Below are 23,935 nucleotides of genomic sequence, written 5' to 3' on the forward strand. Positions count from 1 at the left end.
GGCTTAACAGGCTAATCCTCCGCCTTGCGGCGCCGGCACACCGGGTTCTAGTCCCGGTTGGGGTGCCAGATTCTATCCCGGTTGCCCCTCTTCCAGGCCAGCTCTCTGCTATGGCCCGGGAAGGCAGTGGAGGATGGCCCAAGTCCTTGGGCCCTGCACCCGCATGGGAGACCAGGAGAAGCACCTGGCTCCTGGCTTCGGATCAGCACGATGCGCTGGCCGCAGTGGCCATTGGAGGGTGAACCAACGGCAAAAAGGAAGACCTTTCTCTCTGTCTCTCTCTCACTATCCACTCTGCCTGTCCAAAAAAAATAAAATAAAATAAAAAAATAAAAATTTATGGCCGGCGCCGCAGCTCAATAGGCTAGTCCTCCGCCTGCGACGCCGGCACACCGGGTCCTAGTCCCGGTCGGGGTGCCAGATTCTGTCCCAGTTGCCCCTCTTCCAGGCCAGCTCTCTGCTATGGCCCGGGAGTACAGTGGAGGATGGCCCAGGTCCTTGGACCCTGCACCCGCATGGGAGACCAGAAGCACCTGGCTCCTGGCTCGGATCAGCGCGATGCGCTGGCTGCAGCGCACCGGCCACGCCGGCCATTGGAGGGTGAACCAACGGCAAAAGGAAGACCTTTCTGTCTCTCTGTCCACTCTGTCAAAAAAAATAATAATAAAAAATAATAATAATTTATTTTCAATGTGAAAATGAGCCAGTTACAGAGAGAGGGGAGAAGAGACTCTCCCACTCACTAGTCCGAGCACCAGCGTTAGCCTCTGCAGGCCCATGTAACAGATGTGTACAGGATTTGTGATCCTGACAGTGACCGTTCCCAAATTCCATCAGAAATCAGACAAACGGAACCCGCGATGGCAATGAAACGCGACGAGCTGTTGTTGCCACCAGACGATGACGGGCTTGTGGCTTTTCCAAGAACAGTGAGAGCAAAGCAATCAGCACACAGGGCTAGGACCGTGTCAGCGCCCAAGCCCTTCTGAGTACAACCCAGTGCTCCAGGGCCAACTGTGCATCCACCCTCAAAGAGCCATCGTCAAAACCCAGTTTATGTTAAAGGCTGCTGCACACACAGCACTCCGCCCAGGCCGGCTGGTCTGAGTCCAGGCAGCACGCGCACAGAGGCAGAGCCGCTGCTGTGTCTTCAACCCTCCTCAGGGCATCTGGGCGGGGGGTGAGAGCGGAGGTTTAAAAACCATGTTCAGGGAGGCAAACGGTCTCCCCTCAGCAGCAGCCAGAAGACAAAGTAGAAGAGGCCGCAACTGGTAAAGGGCGTGGAAGACTTCGGGTCCAGGACGGGTTCGCACCCACCCAGCCCCGAGCCCAGGAGAGAGGCTCTGGGGGCCTGGCCGGCCGCAGACCCTGGCACGTACCACAGTCATCAGCAGCTTGTCGAACCACTGCAGCTTAAGCTCGGACTTGGACCACATATCCGGGCGCAAGGCGGTCTTCAGAAGGTTGACACAGCGGCGAGACAGCACCTCCCCAGGGGACCCAGCCGTGTTGGTGTTGTCGTTAACCTAGAAATCCGTTCCCACTCACGCTGGTGTTTCACTGCGTCCGAGCTTAGGCAGTGACGAAGCTTCCCGACCCCCCCAGGCCCTCTCTGCGCAGACACCCCTTCTCCTGCCTGACCTCCCGCCCGCCCGAGCGCGCCTCTCCCCCAGTGCTCCCCCCTTCTCCGTGCGCGTCAGAGGCGTGCCCTGGCCGTGCTGCAGGGACGCGAGGCAGAGGCACGGGAGCAGACTCCTCTCGGGACTCGGGCCCTCTCAACAGCAGCACGGACGCACGCTGCTCGGCGGCACAGTTCTCGGGCGGACCTGTCTCCCTGCATGGTCTCGGCTCTCACGCTCCGTACCTGACAGGCCACGCGGATGAGGAAGTTCACCACGGTGTCCGTGTGCTGCTTGTCAATGGGCTTGGCCAGGAGACAGTCAGCGCCTGGCAGTGACTGGCTCCGCCCGAACACCTAGGGCAGCACACACTCAGCCAGTGCCCACCACGGAGGTGGCACCTCTCGCTCCCTGCACACCTGGCAGGTGCGCGGACAACTGACACAGAGTAGCCACGAGCAAGCGACGGAGCAGCAAGAGGACGGCGCTGCACAGCAGCCTTCGAGGGAAGCAGGCAAGGGTGCAGGAGGAGGGGGTAAGAGCCAGCGCACGCGTCCTAGGCGAGCAGAGACCCTGGGGGGAGGGGGGTTTGCACAGTGCGGGGGAGGGGCAGGAGCTCATCGGACAGTGCGGGGGACGAGAGTCCCAGCTCACCAGGGCCCCGGACAGAGACAATGCAAGGGTACACGTGGACGCAGAGACAACGGAGGGGTACACGTGGACAGAGACAACGGAGGGGGTGCACGCGGACAGAGACAATGGGAGGGTACACGTAGACGCAGAGACAACGGAGGGGTACACGTGGACAGAGACAACGGAGGGGGTGCACGCGGACAGAGACAATGCGAGGGTACACGTGGACGCAGAGACAATGGAGGGGGTACACGCGGACAGAGACAACGGAGGGGGTACACGCGGACAGAGACAACGGAGGGAGTACACACGGACAGAGACAATGGAGGGGTACACACGGACAGAGACAACGGAGGGAGTACACGCGGACAGAGACAATGGAGGGGTACACGCGGACAGAGACAACGGAGGGGGTGCACGCGGACAGAGACAATGGGAGGGTACACGTGGACGCAGAGACAACGGAGGGGGTACACGCGGACAGAGACAATGGAGGGGTACACGTGGACGCAGAGACAACGGAGGGGGTACACGCGGACAGAGACAATGGAGGGGTACACGTGGACAGAGACAACGGAGGGGGTACACACGGACAGAGACAACAGGGGGTACACATGGACAGAGATAATGGAGGGGGTACACGTGGACACAGAGACAACGGAGGGGTACACGTGGACAGAGACAACAGGGACAGTCCCTGAGCTCTATAGAGGGGTACACGTGGACAGAGACAACAGAGGGGGTACACGTGGACGCAGAGACAACGGAGGGGATACACATGGACGCAGAGACAATGGGGACAGTCTTTGAGCTCTATAGAGGGGTACACGTGGACGCAGAGACAATGGGGACAGTCTTTGAGCTCTATAGAGGGGTACACGTGGACGCAGAGACAATGGGGACGGTCTCTGAGCTCTATAGAGGGGTACACGTGGACACAGAGACAATGGGGACGGTCTCTGAGATCCATCAGAGGGGTACACGTGGACGCAGAGACAATGGGGACAGTCTCTGAGCTCTACAGAGGGGTACACGTGGACGCAGAGACAATGGGGATGGTCTCCGAGCTCTACAAAGGGGTACACGTGGACGCAGAGACAATGCGGACAGTTTCCGAGCTCTACAGAGGGGTACACGTGGACGCAGAGACAATGGGGACAGTCTCTGAGATCCATCAGAGGGGTACACGTGGATGCAGAGGCAACGGGGACAGTCTCTGAGCTCTACAGAGGGGTACACGTGGACAAAGAGACAACTGGCCAAGTGCCCTAACTGTCGTGGCCGCGACGCTGGAGGTGGGGAGGCTGGGATGATGATGTCTGCTCCCAGCCACGCGTGTGGGGAGAGGGGAACGCCAAGCACACACACAGCCAGCTTTCTCAGAGCCCAGGTGGACAAGGAGCTGGGAAGGTAGAGGCACAGTGAGGGTGGGAGAGAAAAACCGCAAGCCCCATGTGGGCACGCATGCTGACCCAACTCTGAGGGTGTGGAGAGGGCGCCCCGGGAGGACCACGTGTGGCACAGTGGGAACCCAAGGACGGGACTCGCCGCGGAACACCCCCCGCCGAGCCCCCGCTGCCTCGGGCGGCCTCGCCATACTCAGCCCACAGTCTGCACAAGCCAGAAGGGGGCGTGCTCCCAGGGACGGCCTGGGTCTTACCGCGCTGATGGCGCCGGTGGCCGTCCGGAAGCGCTTCACCTCCTGTGCCGAGTCCACGGACAGGCCCCTCTTGATGGACGACGACACTGACGGGACGCCCTCTCCGCTGGAACCGGGGTCCATATCTGAATCCGGCTTAACACGCACACACACATGGCTGTCACCGGCCCGTTCCCGGGGAAGCATGGGGCACCGGCCCCGCCCCCGGCCCCGCCCCGGCCCACCTGCTGGTCCTTGATCCTCTGCAGCTCCCACTTGATGACGACCTCAGACAGGTCCACAGCCAGCCGCCTCTGCTCGATGGTGACGCTGGGCGTGAAGCCCAGCCGCTGCATGGCGCTCACCATGTGCTGCACCAGGTGGTGGCGCACCGGGTAGTACACCTGCAGGCAAGGGCGGCACCGCTCACTCTCTCACACCCACAATCCGCCGGGGCCCCCACAGGCCCCCAGCCACACGCTCAGGGAGCGGCAAGCGTTCCCTCCTCAGCCTGCCAGCAGCACCCTCAGAACTTGACAGACCGAGTTCTCTTTACGTGGCCACCCGTGTCAGATGTCACATCCGACACCATGCAAGTTTAAGACACGGAGAAGCAAATTTCCAATTTGAAAGAGCTGGCTTTAGAAGAATCCCTTCTCCACTCTCCAAAATCTGAGCGACATTTACAGAGAAACAGACCCCACGAGGTGGGTGATTTGGCCATAAAGAGGGGACGGCGACACGAGTCCTCATTAACCACCACGCCGCCATCCTGCCAGCAGTCACCTGTCCGCGCCCAGGGCAGGGTGAGCCGAGCCTCACGCACTCCACGCTGTCCAAGCCACGCACATGCACACGCACAGGCCCACCAGGGGACAGCTTTCCTAACAGGGGACACGCACACGCACAGGGGACAGCTTTCCTAACACATGGATGCAAGCAATGTCCACTGCACACCACCCTCTCGTACTTTCCACACACCTTAAAATGCTGCACTATCAGATGCAAGATGTGAACGAGCTGCGGGACCGTGTGCCCCTCCTCCACGATGATCTTCCGGGTCCAGTGGGTCAGCATCTGGTGCCCGTCCTCCATCCGGGCAGGCACCGCAGGCGTCAAGATGGCCATCGCCTGTCTGACGATGGCGCGTGCTTCCATGGCGTGCGCCTTGAGAAGGCTGTGGAATACCTAGGAGGAGAAGGAACCTCTTAGGCAGGAGACGAACGTCACTTGGCACCAAAGTCCGCAGGACTCTCTTATCCGAACAACTTAATTAAGCTGCCTTCTTGTTCACGGCTTGGCCCGATGAACACGGTCGTTCTGCCATCTGTGGGGGACCTGCCACGGACCCAGCCCTCAGCAACAGAAGGTGGGTACAGGAGCTGACCCCTCCGGCTGCGAGGAGGGGGATGCAGTGGGAGGGGCCGGTGTCAGAGACCTCAGGTCAGAGGTGATGGCCTGCGCAGGGTCACGAGGTCACAGGGACACGAGGACGCCACGACTGGCACTGAGGGTAGAGGACAGGCCATCGTCTGTGCTGGCCGACGGGACAGGCCATCGTCTGGGAGAAGCAACAGAAACGCCTTTGGTTTCTCACCGAGGCAACTGAGGGAGAGCAGTATCCATCACAGGGGCTGGAGCTGCACCCAGGTGCCTGTGGGGGTGACAGACTACTACCTGGGGTCTGGAGCTCTGCCCCCTGCAAGCTCACAAGAGGAAATGCTCAGGGGAAAACTGTCCAAGGCGGCCCCACAGAGCAGAACCAAACATATCAGGGATCGCAAGTCCACACAAGGGGCCGGCACTGTGGCGTAGGCGGTTAAGCCTCCACCTGGGGTGCCATCATCCCATATGAGCGCCAGTTCGAGTCCCAGCTGCTCTTCTTTTGACCCAGCTCTCTCCTGTGGCGTGGGAAGGCAGCGGAGGATGGCTCAAGTCCTTGGTCCCCTGCACCCGCATGGGAGACCTGGAAGAAGCTCCTGGCTCCTGATCAACCCATCTCCGGCTGCTGCAGCCATTTGGAGGGTGAGCCAGCAGATGAAAGAGCGCCCTGTCTTTCCCTCTATGACTCTGCCTCTCAAATAAATTAAAAAAAAAAGTCCACACAAAATCAAATGAACACAGAAGTGTCTTGGTGGAGAACATTTCTGCACTCCACGTGCTGTTTCGTAACCCACACTTCCCATGACTCCCTGTAGACCCTCTGTTTGGCTTTCAGTTCTAACAGGGACATCAAGCTGCCCAGAGCACAGCACCCCGACAGCAGAGCCTTCACCACGAGAGCTCGGGAAGAAGTTCCTGAAGGATCCAAACGTCCTGGCTGGAAGGGGCCGAGTGGACTGGGACTTGACAGAGACTGTCAGAGGACGGTCAGACCCCCAGGGAGAGGGGAGGGAGGGGGACAGGCCGCGGGGTCACCAGGAGGGTGGTAAAACACACCTGCCGTTCACTGCCATCTATCTCCCTGCCACCCTCTGCCACCTCCCCAGCTGGAACTCTGTCCCCGGTGAACACCAGCCCCTGCTCCCAGTAACGCCACTTCTCCTAGGGGTCCGAGCACCCTCGCGTATCCTCCCCCGTGGAGCCACACAGGACTCGTGTTCCCAGGGCTCGCAGGTCGGGGGCAGGCACCTGAAGCACGATCTTCTTGTGGATGGCGAACTTGGCGATGATGTGGGCCAGCAGCAGGTGTCCGCTGTACTTGCAGGCGGGGTCCACGCAGGCCTTGGAGAGCAGGCAGGGCCAGGCGAAGGTCATGAGGCGCCGCAGCTTGCTGTTGCGGCTCTTGTTGTTGTCATGGATGTGGTGGGGGGCGTGCTCCACCAGCAGCGTGGCGTGCTGCAGCAGGTAGATCCTCAGCGAGTCCAGCATGTCGGCCTGCTTCTCGGGGTCCAGGACCTGCCCGCAGAGCAGACGTGAGCCGCGTTACCGCCCGAGGCTCGCCCAAGTTCAAGTCTCTCTATCCCTCTCTCACACACACAGGCTATACTGCACGTAATGTCAAGGCAATGACAGAACCAGTATCTCGTCTCTTCTCCTTTTGTAAGGAAGGACCACAAAGTCACTCTTATAAACCACACGTGGGCTTCGAATTCAGAACGCCAGAGGGGAGAGGGGCTGGGAGGCCCCTCACGCCAGCAGATGCAGGACCGAGTTTCCTAATTTCCTAGTAGTTGAGATTTTTTTTTCCTTGTCAACTTTTAATGATCTATTCTTTGTTTTTCTGCTTTTGGATGAGAACATGTGACCCGGGGAAAAAAAAATCTCTTTTTAACCAACCGTTCCAGCTTCCTATGTGACCAAGTGGCAGGTCGATTTTGGTGTGTGTTTCATGGAGAGAGTAACACAGGTGCAAGCTTGGAGAAGATTCCACCCGCCTCTACTGAACCAAGAATCAAGACTTCCTCCTTCAACTCAATCAGGCGGCTCAGCTGCTTTTGGTCCACCAGACCTGTCAGGTTCTGAAAACAGCCTGGGTCTCCCTCAGAACCGTGTTCCCCACCAGACTGAGGCACAGCGCCCTCCCCCCAGATCTGCTCCTCTGGCTCTCCGGCCCGCCCAGCATGCCTCACCTCCACCTGATGCCCTCAAAATCCCCACCCTTGAGTGGTACCAAGTCAGAGCCCCTGACCCAGAAGATACACAAGGCCAAGGTCAAAGCATGGACCAAGTAATTCTGGGATGGGCTGGGTCAAAAATGGCAGGGAGGAGGAGGACCCTGGCTTATGCAAGGACCATTAATCTGTCAGCCACAGCGCCCTCTGCTGGACGTGTGAGAAGAGCCTCACTACACACGGGCAGCTGCCTCCAGACACTGCCCACCCACACTCCAGTGAGGGACACCACAGCCCACTCACATCCCTACACACACCACCAACATGCGACACTAGCACACTCAGCCTAACATCTCAAGGCCAGCAACAGCGGGCGCAGAAGCCCACACGACAAGCCTCAGGCAGGAGACTGGAAAACAAACTCCCTGGTGCCGGCTGCAGACATTCCCGTGAAGACACAGGGACACAGGCGCCTCACGGGGACACAGCCAGTGCCCGCCCCCAGCGTCCCGATAACCGGCAGCCACGGATCACAGCGGAAACAGGAGCCAGGGCAGTACTCTCACTGGCTTCCAGCAGGCTCTTCGGTAAAGCCGAAGATGAAAACAAAACATCAAGAATCTGCTATGCAAACAGCTGTCGGGTCTGAGTTATCATGGAGCTACGTTCTGCTTCCGCCTGGGACCTGCTCATGAGCGAGGGCTCATTCAGGACAGGACCCCGCCCGTCAGAACAGCAATGTCATGTCCTGCCACCAGCGACTGCCAGAGGAATCAAAACCTCCCCCAGTAAACCCCCAGCACACGGCACACGCTGGTCCCTGGCGAGCCCTGCCAGCAACGCTACCTTGGTGATGAACACGCTGGTGATGCTCTCTGGGCTGTCTCCTTCTGGGTTGGGAGGTCCCAAGAGCTGCTCTCCTTCCCCCTTCTCAAAGCTGTACAAGAAAGCAGGATTCAAGATATGCTGCAGGACCTACAAAGGAAGTCAAACCAAGACACATGGAAACACAGCCCTGCTGCTCACGTCTCCAGCACGCTGGGGAGGACAAGCAGTCTGGCCACACGGCACTGTGAGGTCGGAACAAGCCCAGGAGGTGCCCACCGACAGTGACCTCTGTCCATGGGCAGCCTGGAAGGAGATGCCAGCCGGTTCTTGCCCACTTCAAGCAAGCTGTTTTCTGCAAACGAGGAAACTAACACACACACCACTCTCCAGCGCCGGCGTGCTGCGAGATTGGCCGCACATTGCTTCCAAAGGCATCTCCTGGTCCAGAGGAGACGTGGCCTGACGGGAACCGGGTCCAGGCCCCCCCGCCCGAAAACCAGCCCCGACACCTGCCGCCTTCCACTGCCTCACACGGGCTCACCTTGGCTTTCAGTTCATCTCCAAAGTTGGGGTCATTGAAGTCGACAAAGCGAAAAAACAGGGCGCGTTTCTGAGCGATGCTGTAGTTTTTGGGAATCTCTTCCTCCATATACTCTTTCAGGAACGTCATGTTGCAGAGAAAGCGCCCAGTGAAGGCTCGCAGCAACTGGAAGAGCAGTTCTATATCTCCATAGTTCCTTCTAAAGACCAAGGGGACAACTGGTTAATGCGCACGAGTGGCCTTCCAGCAGCTGAGTGGGAGCCCAGCCCCACCACCGATGGCCCGACTGCATGCAGAGGCCCCGGAGCAGTCATGGACGGGGCCCTGTGCGTGACGCCCTGCGGGCACCCACTTGCAGTAGTTGAGCAGACAATAGGCCAGCAGCTTGGGCTCCTTCCAGTTGGTGGCCGCCATGTTCTCCTTGCGGTGTCTCTCTTGGAAGGCCTCGCTGACCCACACGCGCCGCAGCTGGCTCACCAGGGAGTGCTGATTGGCCAGCCACGAGTCGTCGTTTTTCACAATGATGCTGATGATCTGTCAGGGAAGAGACAGTCAGGGACGGTGACGCGAGCAGACGCTGGGGCTCCGGGGGCCCTGGCAGAGACGGGCTACCTTGATGGCCTGGAACTGGAGGTCCAGGCGCATGGTGCTGGGCGAGCCGGGGCGCACGGCCGTCTGCGCGCCGCCCGGCAGCAGCAGCGTGATGAACCTGTTGGGGTTGGCTGCCAGCACGTCCCGCAGCGGCTTGGCATCTTTGTGCTTCAAGAAACTCTGGAAACACAACAGTAGGGAACGCTGCTTTAAGATGATTCAACACACAAAAGGTGAGAGGACGTGAATTCCCAGGATCTTTCTAATTCTCTCTGGACGGGCTAAGAGAGAATTCACTGCCAACATCCCTGGGAGATTTTTTTCACAGAATCACACTTCCGGGTTCCCAGTCCTGGCAGCAGGTCCGTTTGTGCCACGGAACCCCTGAGCTCACGCAGCGGGGCTGCCAGTGCCCCGAGGCCAGACGTGGGCCGCAGCTCTCACCATGAACATCCTGCTCCACTGGGGGTCGTTGAGCGTGGCCTCCATCATGAACAGCTCCACCGTCTGCGAGGGGTGCCGAGTGAGGAACCTGATGAGGGGCTCCCGGAACGGACTGCCCGCCTGCAACACACGGGGGGGTGCTGTGTCCCTGCGCCGCCACCACCCCACGGCCTCCCAGGCCGGTACTGCCCCGTCACTCATTTCCCATAGCACAGAGTGAACGCAAGGCCTGGGCAGCAGAGGGGAAGGGTCAGGAGCGCCCGGGCGCCCCCACCTCAATCAACATGGCGCGCTCTGTCTTCATGACCACCTCCAGCAGAGGCTTGACCAGGGTCTGAGGCGCGGCTGGGATCAGGTGGAAGAGGTTTATGATTGCCGAACAAATCTTCATTTCCTACCGAAGAAAACCAGAAATCATAAAGAGCCAATCAGCTTTGCTGGTGCAAGAGGCAGCGTCACTAGAGCCTACCACGGTCTCATAGCTCTCAAGGCTGGCCAACGAAGCAGAGGGGACAGGGACAAAGCTGCGACTTACCCATCGCACACTACCCTGTGTGGGGCCTGCGCGAGGGCACTGCTGGAGCTTCAGAGCCCGAGCGTCAGTGGGAGGGGCCTGACCGTGCAGCCCTGGCAGGAGGGCGCGGACAGTGTGGCTGCTGTGCGCTGTGTCGCCTGTGCTGCCCCTCACCGAGGGGACGGGCACGCCGAGCACCGGGACTGCCCACTTTGAGCGGCACCACAGCCTCTTCCCAATTCACTCAGTTCTAGCAGAGAAAAGTTTCTCAAAAAATGCTGACGTTTCTACCTTGGAAACGACATGTCCATGTAAATAAGGCGATGGTGGTACCAGGCATTGCCAACCAGGCCCAAGGGTCAAGCTGACAAACGCAGGGGCTATGCTTGGAGATGCTGGTGGCACTGCTTGGCACTCACTCCACCTTCGCATCCTGTGGCCACAGCTTTCGCTCCTGCCAGGCCCCCTCCGTGTGGCCTCTGCACAGCCCTGAGCCAGGGCAGGCGGGTAAAATGGGGATGATTCGCATTGGACCCGAGGGCCGCGAGCTCAGCAGCCTTGGGGTGCACCTCAGAGGGTCTCCTAAGACCAAACGGAGATGGGGAAGCAACCACAAAATCAGCTCACCCGAGTTCTCTTCTACAGAGCGTTCGAGGCCTCCACCAGGGACGTGCTATGCTGACTCTGCAGGGCTCTCACGTGGTGCACGCACCCCGAGGTTTTCTACTTCTGCAGTGCTGTTATGACCCCCAGCACCGCAGGCACAGAGGACCAATGCTATCACCCCCATTTTCCTGAGGACGGAGGGCCCAGGAGTCTAAGGCTGCATAGGGATGCGACTACCTGTGTGTGCTTCTGCCTGCACCTGTGTGTACATGTGTGCCTTGTACGCGTGTACCTGCACACGTGAGTACACGTGTGCACCTGTGTGTTCGTGTGCCTGAGAGAGAAAGGGGCTGAAGTGCTGACCCACGGCAGGAGACACGAGGACTCCCCACTGTAGCAGGGCTAACACATTCTGTGGGGAGCTTCCTCTCAGGAGGCTGCTGGCTAGCTGAGCAAAATCCAATTCCATCTCACAGAGGCTCGAGAGATGGCGATTCTGACAGGGAGCGAACAGAGGAACTTCGGATCTAGCTTCAAAGGCCCTGATGGGAAACATGCTTAGCACCCGGACACGTCACAGCAATGGTACTGTACGACTCCGCCACAGACAGACACACAGGTCACTGCACTCCAAGGCACAACGCACCGTCCAGTACAGAACCACAGCACAGCTAACAAGTCACGGCAGAACCAGTACGACAACAACCCCCTCCTGCACCTCCACTCAAATTCTCACCTCTACCCCTTCCATGGCAGGCTGAACCAAAACAAAAATTACAGCATGAAAAAAGGCAACAGAAAAGTCCAAAGAAAAGAAAAGAAAGGAAAAGAAACTGTTCTTCACATTGCACATCACAAACTGGCTTTTAATCGGTTGTTCTCACCTCAAACTGACAGAATGGAGACAAGGAGCACCTCCCGCACTCTGAAATGCTCTCCTGAGGATGGGGAGGAAAATCGGCTTTTCTATTGGTGTTATTTACAGAACTCCCCCGACACTCAAGCACGGCAAGGGTCGTTGGGGTTGACAAGACAGTGCAGACACAACGAGGTCAGAGAGACACGGTAACGAACAGATGGACGATCAAGAGTACGCGGGGGGAGTGGCTGACGGCACGCTCCTTCCCCAGGGGAGAAACTGGAATCCTGCTGTATGCAGACGACTCACAAAACCCCTGGAGTTAACGTGCAATGCTCAGACATTCAATGTGAGGAAGACCCAGCGGCACATCCCTCTTCCCAGCGAAGGCCAGACAGGACAAGGGCGTTCGGCCTCGTGGGTTAGGCCACATGAGGACGCCACACAGCTCACGGGCCATGAGCGGGTCACCTTGTGAAGTGACAGCCTGCATGCCACCAATGTGGTGTGTGTGTGTGCGTGTGTGTGCGCGTACAGAATTGGCCTGACAGGGTCACGTGCTCTCTTCCGCAACATGGTGACTGTGCAGAGCCCTGATGGTCAGGGGTACACCAGGTCACACAGGAGCTTGTACTTTTCTCAGGCATCTCATTAGCACCTCTGTGATCACAGCTTCTCAAATAGGCAGTGGTACCCAGGGAGCGTTCTCCACAGAAACAAACTCCTGTCCAAGGCTCATTCCCCATCCAGAACGAAGAGCAGACTCCAGAGCTCAACGCAGGGCCTGGGTGGTGAGGCCAGGCCTGAACTGCAGACGGGTAGCCAAGCTCGCGGTGCCCGCGGCTCCCTGGCTACTCAGGGGCGATGAAAGGATCTGGGGGTGAGGGACGGGGTGGGCAGGGGTGGGGCGGGAAGGGACACTGCCAGTCCCGACTCCATCCCCTCTGCAACTGCCCCACTCCACATCACTTGCTCTCCCCGCTTCCGGGATCTCTGATTCAGTGGAAGCCGCCAGCTACCCAGTAGGTTTTCTGAACGGCTGATGGGGCGGGTGGAAGGGCACGGGGGCCCCACATCTGCTCCCAGGGGCCTCACTGACGCACTGTGCGTGCCTCCCACAGGAGTCCCGCAGTTTCCTCCTGCACAAAAAATTCCCAGCCCTCAGAGGGGCTGCTGCAGTAACAGTTCTGGCCCTGGTTGGCTTAGCTGGCTCTTCACACGCAGCAAGCAACGAGGCACACAGCACACCTCGACACAGAATGGTCAAAACAAAGCATAACAAAGCCAGAAAGAAAAAAAACTCCAGGCTGGGATGGAAAGCGGCGTTCCACGAGCAGGCACAAGACAGACAGGCCGCGTTCACGATGCCTCTGAGCAGCTAGGAGGGGTTCCCTATGGCGACACCGCTGTGCGAGGTCACCAGGCACCATGGAGCTACGGAAAATGCAATTCCACTGACAGGGTACCATCGGGTTAAGAAAAAAAAAAAAAGCATTTTTAAAATGGACACAAATAGTGTTAGATTCAGAACAGCAAGAAGTATACATTTTCAGGAGACAAAGTCATAATAACCAACATCGGATAGTTAGAAAAGATTGAACTACGGTGCTTTTCCCTCAGATACGTTCTGAAGGAGTCGTTTATTGTCTGGCAAACCACTGAGGCGGGGAACTCAGGCCTAGAACACATCCATGCCAGTGTTTCTACGATGTTTCCTTACGTTCTCCTTAGCACTGTAAGTCCTGAAAAAGCTCTAGAAGGTTCCTGCAGGCGCAAACAGTTACACACAGACGTTCCCGACCACCCAGGGATGGAAAGCACTGGACGACAGCTGCGGGGCACGCCCCCACGGTGGCGGCTGCTGCCGTCTGGAAGACACACTGTGTGAAGCGGAACTAGTCAAACGGAAACACTAACGTTCGAGCTGCCCCCAAGTCTCATCCACAGCAACGTCACACGCACACGGACACGTGGGAGACTTTAAAGAACATGGAATGTTCAGCAACTGAGAGAGACAGAAGCAAAACGCAAGGCTAACGGATGGGGCACGTGGACTGCAACCGCACACGCTGGCTTCTGCCCGGCAGTCCATCAGAAGCACTGCTCCAGCGGGAAGGACCCAGCGGCACGGCCCGGGGCCCTGCCCAGAAACAAGCAAGTCACTCACGTTTCCGTCGCTCCTCTGGCCCCCTTTGTGGGTGATGACCACCACCTCCATCCACTTGCGCAGATGTTGCTGTGGAAAGAGGACATCCTTCAATTAGCGCGGCCCCCACGACGGCCGCGGTTCCCCTCCGAAGTCTGCTCTACGGTCGCCAATTCCCGCCGTGTTCAGTGTTCCCGTGACTGGAACAGCCCACGCAGCAGGTTCGCGAGGTGAGCGACTGGCACCTGCGTGCGTTCTGCCCACAGAAAGGTGCATCCTGACATCTGGCTGGTCCTGCCGCTCCCCTGCGGGAGCTGCCCTCACAGCCATTCTCTGAGCACGCAGGTGCACGGGCTACGGGACAGAGCAGGTACAGAGAAGGGAAGCAATGATGCTCGGCCGCCCATGCCCGTCCTGTGAAGCTCGAGGTCCGGCGGAGATCAGATAAAAACAAAGGGACACCCTAGGCGCAACACAGGTATCAGAGTGTTACACAGGAGGGACAGCAAGCTGCTTCAGAGGAGGGCTGGGGATGAGGAGAGCCTGGCGAGGCTGTGACCTCTGTGCAGGGGCTCAAACGAGCGAGGCAGATGCGCTCAAACCAGGAAAGAATGCTGATGCAAGCCAAGAGAAGAGCGCCAAAGGCCTGGGGCCAGAGAGGGAACGGTGGCCACTGTGGCTGAGGAGCAGAGAGCAAGGGGACCCTGGGGAAGGAGGATGGTCAGACAAGCATGGCACCGCACCCAGCCGGGCAGCAGCTCCCCTTGGGCTGACAGCAGGTAGGGATGCTGCACTGGGAGCAGGTGCGTGGGAAGACAGCCCACCCCACTGGTCGAACTGGCAGCCTGTGTCTGGACAAACCAGAAAGACAAGTACTCAGAGCCCAAAGCTCAGACCTCACCTTCCTGCACTGACGCTCAGATCACAGGTACAGTCAGCCACACGGGAACAGTCAGCCACACGGGCGCCCTCACCACCCTGCGCTGATGCTCGGACCACGGTACAGTCAGCCACACAGGTACAGCCAGCCACATGGGCACCCTCACCGCCCAATGCTGATGCTCAGACCATGGGTACAGTCAGCCACACGGGTACAGCCAGCCACACAGACACCCTCACTGCCCTGCGCTGATGCTCGGACCACGGGACAGTCAGCCACACAGGTGCCCTCACCGCCCTGAGCTGTGCACATGACCTTCAGGACACTGACGTCTGGGGAAGTCAGCATGCCACTTCTGTAAGGATTCCGTGGTCAAACAGGCTCAGGGCACGAGGGCACGATGACTTCAACCATCGAAGCCTGCTTCCCTAGGACAGGTCTTCACCACCTGTACCGTCCTTGTCAAACTTCTCAAGGCTGTCTTCCAAATTTCCAAATTCACACAGCCCACGAACTGGTGTCCATGGAATGCCTACCTCTTAAAGGGCCAGTGTTCCAAGGAAGAACATTGAGAAAGACACAAAGCCATACACATTTCCACCAAGTACCAACGTAGCAACATCTGACAACAAAATCCCTGAAGAGCATCCATCACCAGGATGCAAATTCCTTAAACCCACGTTCATTGGAACGGCCGCTTAGAGAAGATTTAAATGACAATAACAGAACCAGACGTACAGGCAATGATCAGACCATGTCGTCCTTTCTGCTTCCAGGTTTCTCAAAGGAAAAACACGACGCTAACTGGCATAGAAAATCCACTTGGAGTTTAACAAGCAGACCGAGCAAGGACCATGCAGGAGACTTCAAGTGTCAAGTGGCTCAAACTCCAAACACAGGAACTGGGTGCCACACACGAAACAAGCAGGCTGACCCCCGTCTCCACCACACACAGACAGTAACTCCAATCACCCACAGAGCTAGATACAAACTCTGCAAGGAGGAAACTTTTCCGAACCGTTAAAACAAGGCTGAAGGCTTGAGCTAGCAACCTCAACACGCACCACGCGAGGGGAAAGCTCCGCCACGGGGCGACATGTTCTCGACCACAGCCCACTCAGGGTAGGTCAGGACAGCCCGGCCAGCACGGGGCAGGACCCCCAAGTGCTAGGTGCCCTGCAAACACCTGGATAACAGCAACGACAGCCATTCTTCTTCCGAGGACACTGGCACTCTGCTTCGGAAGGCTTTTGCAGTCATGCCAGAGAAAGCAGGTTTTAGGGAAAGAGCCCTGGCCTTCGTCAGAAACCGGCGTGCAAGGCGGTTCTCTCCACACTGCCCTCGAACCTCTGGACAGCAGTGCAGGAGGAAGTGCGATTTCTGAAATCTTGGAACGAATGACAACGTATTGGAAGATGGAACACATACAAAGCGTCTACTAGAAATAAACACACATGTGGAACTACCAACAACTTGTTCACCGCATCAGAATCCACAATGGCAAAGGGCTAGGAGCAATCCGAGCGTTCAGCACAGGGAACAGGTCACTGGAGCGACAGCAGGTCGACAGCAGGATGAGACGCGAGAGTCACAGAACAAAGCAGTGCGCCTTTGGACTAACCTGAACGATGGGGCCGAGCAAGCACGGTGTCAACCACACCTCCTCCATGGGGCCGCGAGGACGCACCTGGGTGCTACCACAGGTGGGAGGAGATGGCACCTGTCCACAGGTGTGCCACACCTCCTCCGTGGGGCCGCGAGGACGCACCTGGGTGCTACCACAGGTGGGAGGGGATGGCACCTGTCCACAGGTGTGCCACACCTCCTCCGTGGGGCCGAGGACGCACCTGGGTGCTGCCACAGGTGGGAGGGGATGGCACCTGTCCACAGGTGTGCCACACCTCCTCCGTGGGGCCCACGAGGACGCACCTGGGTGCTACCACAGGTGGGAGGAGACGGCACCTGTCCACAGGTGTGCCACACCTCCTCCGTGGGGCCGCGAGGACGCACCTGGGTGCTACCACAGGTGGGAGGGGACGGCACCTGTCCACAGGTGTGCCACACCTCCTCCGTGGGGCCCACGAGGACGCACCTGGGTGCTGCCACAGGTGGGAGGGGATGGCACCTGTCCACAGGTGTGCCACACCTCCTCCGTGGGGCCCACGAGGACGCACCTGGGTGCTGCCACAGATGGGAGGAGACGGCACCTGTCCACAGGTGTGCCACACCTCCTCCGTGGGGCCCACGAGGACGCACCTGGGTGCTGCCACAGGTGGGAGGAGACGGCACCTGTCCACAGGTGTGCCTGGCAGAGGAGGAGACGGCAGATCCCCTTCACACCTGCCCAGTCATAACCGCATCGACCGACACACCACTCACTTCACAAGCATCGTAAGCTAATGTTTTCCCGTCTAGCACACAGTGAGTTCTCAAGGCATCTGGCTTACCATCATCTGATCACAAAATTTATCGTTGAAGGAATTTGGGAAGAGCCTGGTGACGGACGTCAGCCGATTCACCACATTGAGGGTCAAGCTGCGGTAATCTCCCAGCATCATCAGCAGAGGGCGCATGTGCGTGTGGATCTGATCGACCTCTATCGTCGCGCCTTCTAGAAACTGCCAGAAGGGAAGAGTTACAGGGACAGACAGCACCAGAACGGAGCTCCTGTTCCACCCTGGCACCCAGTGTGTGCTCTCCCCTTAGGAAACGCGTTAGTATGACTATGTAACAAGTAGAGACATTACCACCTCTCGTGAGGCGTGCCCAGGTTTGCAGACCAATTCTCTCTCACGCTCGCTCTCTCTCTCACATACACACACACACACACACCCCTACCTTCCTCATGCAGGCTTCCCCAGCCTCCTGCAGCTCACTGTTGGTGGAGTTGAGGGCTTTGAAGAGCGCAGCGATGATCTTCTCTCTGGACTGAGGAAGGTAATTGCAGGCTGCAAGTGCATCTTGGGAGGGAGACATCAACACGGTCTCATCATTAACCTGAAAATACCTGAGCAGCTTTCCTCTCCAAAGCCTCCTCCCAAAGGACACAAGACTTGACCACTCGCCCTCTCCCTGTATCTGATCTCGAGAAAGGGAAAGCCGGCGTCATCGAGGAGCGATGTCACTGGCCAGCCCCAAGGCCGCGAGGGAGCCAGATGTCTGGCCTGGCAGTTCAGACCCTGAGCAGGACGCCTGCAGCCCACACGGGGTGCAGGTCCCAGCTCCACTTCCAGCTGCAGCCTCCAGCCCTGGCTTGACCCGGGAGGCTGTGGGGAAGGCTCCAGTGCTTGGGTTCCTGCCACTCACGGGGGAGACCTGGAGCGAGTCCCGGGCTCCCCGTTCCAGTCTGGTCCGGCTCTGCCCATTATGGGGGCTTGGGAAGTGAACCAGCAGATGGGAGATTGAGATTTTTCTGTCTGCCTTTCAAATTACAACAAGAAGCCACAATAAACCTCACGCCTCCTGAGGCTAGAGGTGGGTGGAGGAGGGGTCCCCGCTGACATCGTTACCCCCAAGTCATCCTCAGAGGGCGACAGCAGTCACATGTGAGCTACCTGAGGGGTGCAGCCTCTGATATGGCCTGTGACGGGTGATGCAGGGTCACACGGCCCCCTTCGTCCCAGTGCCCAAGTCTATTCAACTTGGGGATTAAGCTCTAAGTCTTTCAAAGTGCAAACGTTCCTTGGAAAGGAGACACACCACCATCGCTGTTAGTTAAGGGAAGTGAGCGGACAGCACCGACAGGCACTCACAGGTGGGGCGTCCCGAAACATCCCCTCGGTGCGCTCGCCTGCCACACAGTGTCCCGGCCCCGGCCCTCAGCTCACCTTGCCCTGTCTTACCATCTGCCTCTCCGTCATCCCACCTCTCATTCAGAAAGGACTCTGGCCACTTCCATCAGGTGTGAAATAACCAACAAAGCTACAGTCAACTAGGAAAGCTTCTACTAGGCATGCATTCACACACAGTGAATAATGACCGGGGCAGTCAGTGTGGCTCTCTTCCTAAACTCTGCACACCCTGTGCACAGGAACTCACGTCCCCAGTGGGGCAGACTTCAGAATCTCAAATGCTCTGGCTCACGAAGAAGCCCACAGAGGCTTCAACGCACCTTACTGCAGCCCTCATCCTAACAAAAATGGCCCTACAGCCAGAACACCTGATTCACACAACCACAGAATACAGAATTACTACATAGCAAAACGCACTGAACTACAGGCAACGGAATTCTTAAATACTAATAACACAGGCAATCTCAAAACATCTAAGTACTTCAGTAAACAAATGAACTTGCTGATCTCACCTTAAGACGACAGAACACCAGAAAGTTCAGACAGTAGCAATAGCAAAGCCACTGTCTCTCACTTAAAAAAAAAAACAAACAAAACAAAGATTTGTTTCTTTGAAAGGCAGAGTTAGAGAGATTCCATCTACTGGTTCACTCCCCAAATGGCCACCATGACATGGGCTGGGCCAGAACAAGGAAGCCACCTGGGTCTCCCACGCAGGTGCAGGGGCCCAAGCATTTGAGCCATCCTCCGCTGCTTTCCCAGGCACACGAGCAAAGGAGCATCAGGGACTTGAACCGGTGCCCATGTGGGTTGACGGCATTGCAGGCAGTGGCTGAACCTGCTGTGCCACAGCGCCAGCCCCTCTTCACTGCGGCTCACCTCGGACCCACGTGAACTTACTCAGGGCTGCGATGCGCAAGGGCACGAGCGAGGGGAGACTTTTGTAGCAGGGCAGCTTCGTTAAAGCCGAGTCTTCGGCCTCACACAAGTTCAACAGCTGGAAAAGACAAGATGACGTCATTTAGCCCATCTCACTGTAGGACAGTACAACCTTGCAAGTACCACAGCACAGCAATCCTCCACACACACTGCAGCACAACCAGCAACGGACAGACAAGCCCAGTGAAGAACTCGCAGAGCGGAAACGGACAGAGCTCCCTGATCCTCCAGCAGCTCACGCCCTCAGCACTGCCAGCCCCTGATCTCGGCTTAGTGAGCGGACTCCAGAAAGGCCGAGGGACCCTGTCCTCCCAGTTCCCAGAGGCGTCCCTGACACAGGGACCCTACCAGGCCTGGACAGTCAGAGCTGGCCCCAGGCCCACAGGACTCAGAGACAGAGAGGGAAATCTTCCTGACCGAAATTCAGACAGCGTGGACTAAGAATTGGCTCGCTGGTGCTCAGAGCTGGACTCAGGCCCACAGGACTGAGAGAGACAGAGAGGGAAATCTTCCTGACCGAAATTCAGACAGCGTGGACTAAGAATTGGCTCGCTGGTGCTCAGAGCTGGACCCAGGCCCACAGGACTGAGAGAGACAGAGAGGGAAATCTACCTGACCGGAAATTCAGACAGCGTGGACTAAGAATTCACTCGCTGGTGCTCAGAGCTGAACCCAGGCCCACAGGACTGAGAGAGACAGAGAGATAAATCTACCTGACCGGAAATTCAGACAGCGTGGACTAAGAATTGGCTTGCTGGTGCTCAGAGCTGGCCCCAGGCCCACAGGACTCAGAGAGACAGAGAGGGAAATCTTCCTGACCGAAATTCAGACAGCGTGGACTAAGAAGAATTCGCTCGCTGGGGGTGCTCGCCTCAGCTCCCTCTGACGCCTACCGAAGTGTGATTCCTGTCCCCTAAATTGCAAATTGGCACTGACCACCAGACCACCGCAGCACCCTGCCTGCGGTAACTCGACTGTCTCCACAGTGTGACGACTGCCATCACTGACGTCACCTCTCGCTGGAACATTCACGGCGACAAGAATCTGTAAGATGCCATCTGCCAGCACATGGATTTGGGTGGGGGCAAATCAAGACCACGGAAGAGCACCAGGGCCCGGCCAGAGGCCGGAGGACGCGCTGACGGGGAACCGTGCTCTGAAGGGACTGCCTGGGTTCACTGCGGAGCCTTGCAGCTCACCTGCTCTGTGGCTCTGGGTGCACCTTAACATTAGAATCAACAGCGTCTACACTCACAGAGCCCAGTGTGAACAGTGTGGGAGCACCTGCTCTCCACCAGCCGTACCCAGGGCGCCTGTGAGCTGGCTGATGAAGGCCACAGGGAATAGCCTACCCTTCAACACACGCCAGGACCCTCAGTCAGAGCCGGGCCCTGGAGGGCTGACATGGCTCTTAGGATCCGAGGACACCGACCCTATGCTGAGCCTCTCCTGCCACGGGGCCTCCCTTCCACCAGGTCCAGGGGCAACACCCCGGCCCAGAGCACAGTGCCAGGCCAGGGCTGGTTACCTGCATCACTTTCCGAGCCTTCTCTGAATGCAGCCTGACCAGTCTTGGCGCACGCACAAAGACGGGCTAGCAGACACACGGCAGCACCACGCACACGGCCCCGCACCCCCGCCCCTACCTCTGTGTAGAACACCTTATGCTCCACCACGTTCAGGTCCATGGTGAAGAGGCGGGGCTGTAACGTGGTGCAGAATGTGTTCCCCTCCATGAGGCCGATCTGGGCGTTGGCCGGCTGGTGTCGCAGCAAGTGCTTCTTGGGTGGGACCATGTCCTGGAGGACCTGGGAGGGCCGAGGGGGATGCACCGCTCACTGGCGGCCCTCGAAAGCAACACCTCTCAGCACAGCATTTCACAACCATTAGTTTACCAACGATCACAGCTGCCCTTACACCAGGGAAGGAAGGACGTGACCTGCGCTGGCCTGGCCCTGGGAGGCACAGCAGGCACGGCCAGCGGCCACGGGGCAACCACCAGTGCTATGCAGGCCAGCAATCTTCCAGCCTCCCAACACCAACAAGCCCCCCACTACCCCAGCGTGAGCTGCTCTAAACCGAGCAGGCACAGCAGTACTTTCTGGCGTGGACACAAAAGTGTCAAGAGCAGCACCCACAACCCAGACTTGAAAACAAACACAAGGATCTAAAAAATGCTATCCCGATCATCCGCGTCTTGGCGACAGAAATCTCACCTCTTTGTGGGGTTCCATTATCACTGTCACACTTTTTCCAGTGACCTGGGCCAATACCTGCAGGGAGTGCATAGCCTGTTTTCTCACGGTGGAGTTCGGAGAGGTGACTTCTCGAACCAGGTCATGCGTCACGTGGTGGAAGGACTTCTCCTGAGCAGCCAGGATCTCCTCGGCCCGCTCCTCGTCTTTCAAAGGTGTCGCACACCTCATCAGCAGCTGTTCCAGGGTGGTCTTGGCCATGGCGACAGCCCCATTGGAAACCTACAAGTCAAGGCTGCCTCAGAACAAGGGGCTGATGCCACTCACCACACCCTCTGCCTCCCACCTCCGTCCCAGGGTCCCAGGGCAGGTGGAGGAGAACCACGCCCCTTACACCAGCTGCGTTAGCAAGACTACATTGTAACTGCTCAGTGCTTCTTCCTGTAAGTAGCTCCTGCTTGTCAACCAAGAAAGAAAACATGGATCGAGCCACGAACCAAGAAAGAAAACATGGATCAAGCCACGAACCAAGAAAGAAAACATGGATCGAGCCACGACCCCAGCGTTTAGCACATGGCAACGCCTGGCATAAGTTACATGTGGACATCAGTCCACAAAGAATGCAACTCGGAGGAATTATCTCTGCTTCCTTTCAGATGTATGCCGATGAACACTCTGGACGTCCCTTCTCACAGCCAGCAGGTATCCAAATACCCAGAGGGCTGTCGTGAAATCGGAGTCTCTGAGCACCTGCCGCGAGGAAGGCACTGGCACAGCTGTCTCAGGCAGAATGCCCTCCGGGCAGCCCAGCACCTACCTCTCCGGTCAAGTCCATCATAACGAACAGGAGCGCTTTGAGGAACGTCTGCTGGTTCTGGAGAACCCACGTGAGAGGCAGCCGCTCCATGAGGAACTTGATGGACACCACGCCCCCCAGCTTTGCATACCAAGCCTGCTCGTAACAACACGCGCACAGGCGCTCCACAATGTAGGAGAACAGGGGTAGCTGGCATGCCTGCGGGGAGAGAACAAACCCCAATGCCCAGCTGCAGTGGCCGCACGTACAGACACCCCAGACCGGCACACCGTGACCGCTCCTCACCCTCTCCTTGGAGCCTAGGATGATACTCGCAACATCAAATATCACAGCCAAGGCCACCTCCCCGATCTTGCAGAGTTCCTTTTCCTCGTAGGCCATGCAAATAGCTATGGCGTCGATCAGAACCAAGGGATCCATTCCCTTCGACCCGTTTTCTTCACTGTGAAACATGGCTGTGCTGGGCTGGCTGCCCACCTGGTAGCAAGGCAGCAAGAACGGACCTGAAAGGAGAGGGGAGGGCAGGAGAAGGTCAAGTTCACTGACATGGGCCCTCATCCCTCACTCTTCTCTTGAGGTCAGGAACTCGATGCAGTGCACACACTTATAAACTAAGTGGCCTGATCCTCACCAAGGCTGATTGCCGAGTGTTTTCCATGACACACCGTGTCTCACATTTTCTCTCCCATTACTCAAAAGCATACTGGTTTAAACCGAGACTCCCAGTCGGGTATCTTTAAACATTATCATGAAACAGATGAAGGTAGGAGACATGGGAATGACCCCAGGTTACACTCCACATAGCCGACACTGGAACAATGCAGCAGCAGCCAGCGGTGACGGAAGGAGAACACAGCCGGACAACAGCCGGCTGCGGCCACCGGCAGTCACCACCTCATGAGTGCCCAGCACCAGGCAAGATGGAATCGCCGAGCAGAGACCAAGGCACCCCCCTCCACAGCGCCGACTCTTCAGGCCGAGAGGTACGGGGGGAGTCCCGAGTGCTCCGCAGCGTCCGGAGACACTGCCTGCTGATCGTCAGTGTGAGGGGCTCTGAGGACAGAAACCAGGGCAGGGGGTCTGCAGACTCAGGGCCCAGGGTTTTCAGGCACTAACAGCAGCTGGCAGGGATGTGGCCACTGTGTGTCATTTACAAACACACCAACTGCAACGAACCGGCAATGAGACTGGACGAACTCAATCACCCTTCACACCAGAGTCTGGGAGCCATGCAGCTGGGTGTCCCAGGTGGCTACCCCGGAGCAGAAATGGGCACAGCTTGGCACCCAGTGGAAGGAGGAAGCCCGGCCTCGGGAGAGACCACCCAGGGGAGGAAGAG

General features: G+C 58.0%; 1 protein-coding gene across 6 annotated transcripts in view; it reads right to left on the minus strand.

Moving 5' to 3' along the window:
* Positions 1–23,935, minus strand: part of TRRAP (transformation/transcription domain associated protein) — a 117,193-nt gene that overhangs the window by 49,649 nt on the left and 43,609 nt on the right. For all 6 annotated transcript variants that reach the window (XM_062180149.1, XM_062180151.1, XM_062180148.1 and 3 more), the window contains exons 24-43: positions 22,882–23,099; positions 22,597–22,794; positions 21,801–22,061; positions 21,231–21,392; positions 19,546–19,642; positions 17,693–17,814; positions 17,302–17,472; positions 13,996–14,064; positions 10,124–10,243; positions 9,850–9,969; positions 9,427–9,585; positions 9,167–9,348; positions 8,815–9,013; positions 8,292–8,420; positions 6,523–6,789; positions 4,873–5,079; positions 4,137–4,295; positions 3,913–4,047; positions 1,865–1,975; positions 1,380–1,526 (exon numbers count right to left, since the gene is read on the minus strand). In XM_062180149.1, the coding sequence (XP_062036133.1) occupies positions 1,380–1,526; positions 1,865–1,975; positions 3,913–4,047; positions 4,137–4,295; positions 4,873–5,079; positions 6,523–6,789; positions 8,292–8,420; positions 8,815–9,013; positions 9,167–9,348; positions 9,427–9,585; positions 9,850–9,969; positions 10,124–10,243; positions 13,996–14,064; positions 17,302–17,472; positions 17,693–17,814; positions 19,546–19,642; positions 21,231–21,392; positions 21,801–22,061; positions 22,597–22,794; positions 22,882–23,099 (3,233 nt within the window). The remainder of the gene's footprint in view (positions 1–1,379; positions 1,527–1,864; positions 1,976–3,912; positions 4,048–4,136; positions 4,296–4,872; positions 5,080–6,522; positions 6,790–8,291; positions 8,421–8,814; positions 9,014–9,166; positions 9,349–9,426; positions 9,586–9,849; positions 9,970–10,123; positions 10,244–13,995; positions 14,065–17,301; positions 17,473–17,692; positions 17,815–19,545; positions 19,643–21,230; positions 21,393–21,800; positions 22,062–22,596; positions 22,795–22,881; positions 23,100–23,935) is intronic.

Source organism: Lepus europaeus, chromosome 21 (genome assembly GCF_033115175.1).
Source record: "Lepus europaeus isolate LE1 chromosome 21, mLepTim1.pri, whole genome shotgun sequence".
Lineage (NCBI taxonomy): Eukaryota > Metazoa > Chordata > Mammalia > Lagomorpha > Leporidae > Lepus > Lepus europaeus.